This window comes from Pollicipes pollicipes, unplaced genomic scaffold (genome assembly GCF_011947565.3).
Source record: "Pollicipes pollicipes isolate AB1234 unplaced genomic scaffold, Ppol_2.1 Scaffold_7261;HRSCAF=8764_pilon_pilon_pilon, whole genome shotgun sequence".
NCBI lineage: Eukaryota > Metazoa > Arthropoda > Thecostraca > Pollicipedomorpha > Pollicipedidae > Pollicipes > Pollicipes pollicipes.
The window spans coordinates 17,315,291-17,318,448 of NW_023597054.1; the positions used below are offsets into that span (position 1 = coordinate 17,315,291).

The window sequence follows — 3,158 nt, forward strand, 5'->3', positions numbered from 1 at the left end:
CCTCGAAGCGGCACCATTTGTGGGCACGTGCGGTGTCCACTATGACATAGAGTTGCTGGTACCAAATAGTGACTGGATTTTCTCCAGCAGATAATCCGTTCTTGAATGAACCAAAACAATATGAAAAACCATCACATCACGTCATCAGAAGCTGCTATACGGCGATAAAGAAACACTGCCAAGATGCTTGCTCCCATCTGTTCCCCTGCACCCATTCTGAAGAGATGAATTCTTGAGGATCAGCGCAGTTCGAAATGTTAGATACCGGCAATATAGCAGTTGTTTACACTACAACGTCGTTTAACCAGTACGTTCTGCTAAGTACTGAAGGTCATTAACTCAACATCAGAAGTTTGAGCTCCTAATACCGAAAAATAAGAGCTGATTGCCTTTTTTATGGCAAGTCCAAATTATGGCCACGGAATAGAATGAACGACATCTGTAAGTATATATGTCTGATAGATAGGATGGGTAAGGTGCATGGGTTCGCCCATCCCCCATCCACCCTCCCCCAATGAAAAACACAAAGGTGGAGGCGGGACAAATCTCACCACCCTAGATGGACGTGGGGTGGGAGGATGGGGTATTAGTTTGATAATCCTTCATAGCGACATTGACGCAGGCAATTCCCATAGGGTGAATGACACATTCAGAAAGTTGGGGTCGTCAGCCGCTCACCCTCAGGCCCACAAGCCTTCAAGCGCCGTTGCTCCGATGCATCGACGGTGTGCGCCTGACCGTTTCCAGACCATGCGTGCCGTCCGCGACGCGCCAACTAAATACCATTATTCACTCCTGAGCGTCACCTACATCGATCCCGGCGTGGGGTTTTTAGCGCCTGCGACCACAGACCGGACGCCACTGAACGGTGTCCACTCCGGACCGCGTCCCCGAACCGGGCCGCTCGGAGTCGGCCGCCGCCGCCGCCGCCGCCGCCATCGGTCCACCCCGACTCCAGGAGCTGTCCGCCGACGCCACCGCTGGATGTGGGACTGAGCGTCGGCGCCGGCTGCCGGGCGGCACGTGCCTCAGCGGCGCCCAGCTGCTGCTGGCGGCGGCCGCCGGCGGCGCCGCCTCAGGCGGAGCGGTACCGGCGGCGGCGGCGGCGGCGGTGGCGGCGGCGGCGCGGCACATTCGCCAGTGGGGTGCGGGCGGGAGCGTGCGCGGCAGCGGGGGACGCCGCCGGCAGGCGACTGATAGCGCGGGCGGGCCGGGCGGCCGGCAGTCGGCCGCCGGGGCGTGGCGAGCGCAGGCCGCAACAATGAGACAGAACAACCAGCAGCCGCAGTACGAGCCGGACCTGGCCGGAAGTGAGCCGGCGACCGGAAGCCCCACCCCGCCGCCGGGGAACAAGCGCGGCGGCGAGCCCGACAGTTTGGGACTGGCCGTCGGCGAGCGGGCCCCGTCGGCGCCCGCCATGGACGAGCCCGTCCACCTGCCGCAGAACTTCGTCGTCAAGTACCTGGGCAAGCGTGACGCCGAGAAGCTGTGGGGCATCAAGTACACGTGCGGGCCGGTGGACGATATGGTGGCGGCGGCCAAGGCGATGCGGCCGGGCCAGACGCTGCCGCTTCTCCAGCTACACGTCTCCAGCGAGGGCGTCACCATCAGCGAGATGAAGCAGAACCTCAACAAGAGCTTCGAGGCCGGCCACCACCCGATCGACGTCATCTCGTACGGCGTGCAGGACATCATACACAGGCGTGTGTTCGCCATGATCCTGGTGCGGGAGAGCACCACTTCTCCGTTCGAGTGTCATGCGTTCCTCTGTGACCGTCGCGAGAGCGCGCGTAAACTGACTTTCGCGCTGGCCACCGCCTTCCAGGAGTTCAGCAAGCGCGTCAAGAGTGCCGAGGAGCCGAAAAAGTTCGCCATCGACCTGCGCTCGCCGGACGAGATCGAGGCAGAGCTGCGCGGCCAGCAGGCTGAGGCTGATTCGGAGGCCTGACTGGGCCGTGCCCTCCACCTCCAGCGCCAGCGATGTAGCCGTTCCGGATGGCGGCGGGAGTCAGTCCGGGGCTGCCGTGAGAACGCCTTCGGGGCTGCGGCGATATTTCCCCTCGCAGTCAAGAGCAGACCGCTCCCGGTCGGATCACGCTCTGTCAAGACGACCCCCGGCGGCGTCGGGACATGGCTCTGGCGCCGCCGGAAGACCGTCGCGCGGCCAGGTCGGAGCGGGGCACCCGTGCCGCGCGCGCCCGCCGCCGCGCCGCGCACGGCCCACCGGCAGCGTCGCACGCTCCAGCGGCCGGGGCCCGCGGCACAGCGCGTACGCCAGCGGCCGGCCGGCACGGCGCCGCCGGAAGTGGCCGGGGGCGACGGCCGGTGCCCGGGGCCGCGGGCCGGCCGACGCCGCGTCGCCCCGCTTGTGATATGTGATTGTGCGCACGCGCGTGTGTGTGTGCGTGGGTGTGTGTGTGTATTGCCATGACGGATGGCGAGTCGCTCCTGCCTGTGGCGCCCGGGCAGGCGATCAGTGGTGCGACCGTGGACAGGACGCGACCTGTCTGTGACCGCCGCCGACGATGCCGACCGGGCGCCGGTCGTGTGCGATCCGAAGCTGTCGGCGACGCAGCGAGTTCAAACATTGATAGCGCTATCGGTGCCATGCTTTGCGAATACAGCGGTGCAGCCTGTCGGCGCGCCGAGCTCTCGCGCCATTGTTTGGTGGCGCGCCCGCGGGTTTCCCGCCCCGATTAGCGCGCGAATGGGCGAGCAAGTGGGTCGGGCTGTCGGCGAGCCCACGGCCTGCGGCGCCGGATCGGCCCGGCGGCGCGAGACGGCTCCCCGCTGGTCCGCTCCGCGACGCGCCGGATCTCATCTGCCGAACGGAGGGGGGCCCCGGCCCAGGCTGCGCGGGAGTGAAGTTATTTGTTGCGCGATTGACTTCGCCGCCAGATTTGAGATGGCCCTTGTCTTGCTTGGCAGTTTGATGCGCTTGCTTTATCGATGTAGCCGTCGCTAACAGTGTTTTTACTATTTCCTTGATAAGGCATGGCAGCGGCAGATCAGGAACTTCTTTTAGTTAACTGGTGAGCAAGATTGCTGTCCTTTAACTAAATTGCTGTGCAGATTCAGGCCTGTCATATTTTGCCGAGCATAACATCGGCTCGAAAGTCATTGCAACACAACACAATGGCGCCAGCGCGGACACAGTA

At 63.7% G+C, this 3,158-nt stretch overlaps 1 protein-coding gene across 1 annotated transcript; it reads left to right on the top strand.

The window, feature by feature from the left end:
- The first annotated feature begins 1,214 nt into the window (after positions 1-1,214).
- Positions 1,215-2,181, top strand: LOC119112810 (low density lipoprotein receptor adapter protein 1). Its single transcript, XM_037237098.1, has one exon. It carries the CDS (start codon positions 1,262-1,264, stop codon positions 1,946-1,948), a length of 687 nt encoding a protein of 228 aa, XP_037092993.1. The 5' UTR covers positions 1,215-1,261; the 3' UTR covers positions 1,949-2,181.
- Positions 2,182-3,158: the final 977 nt, after the last annotated feature.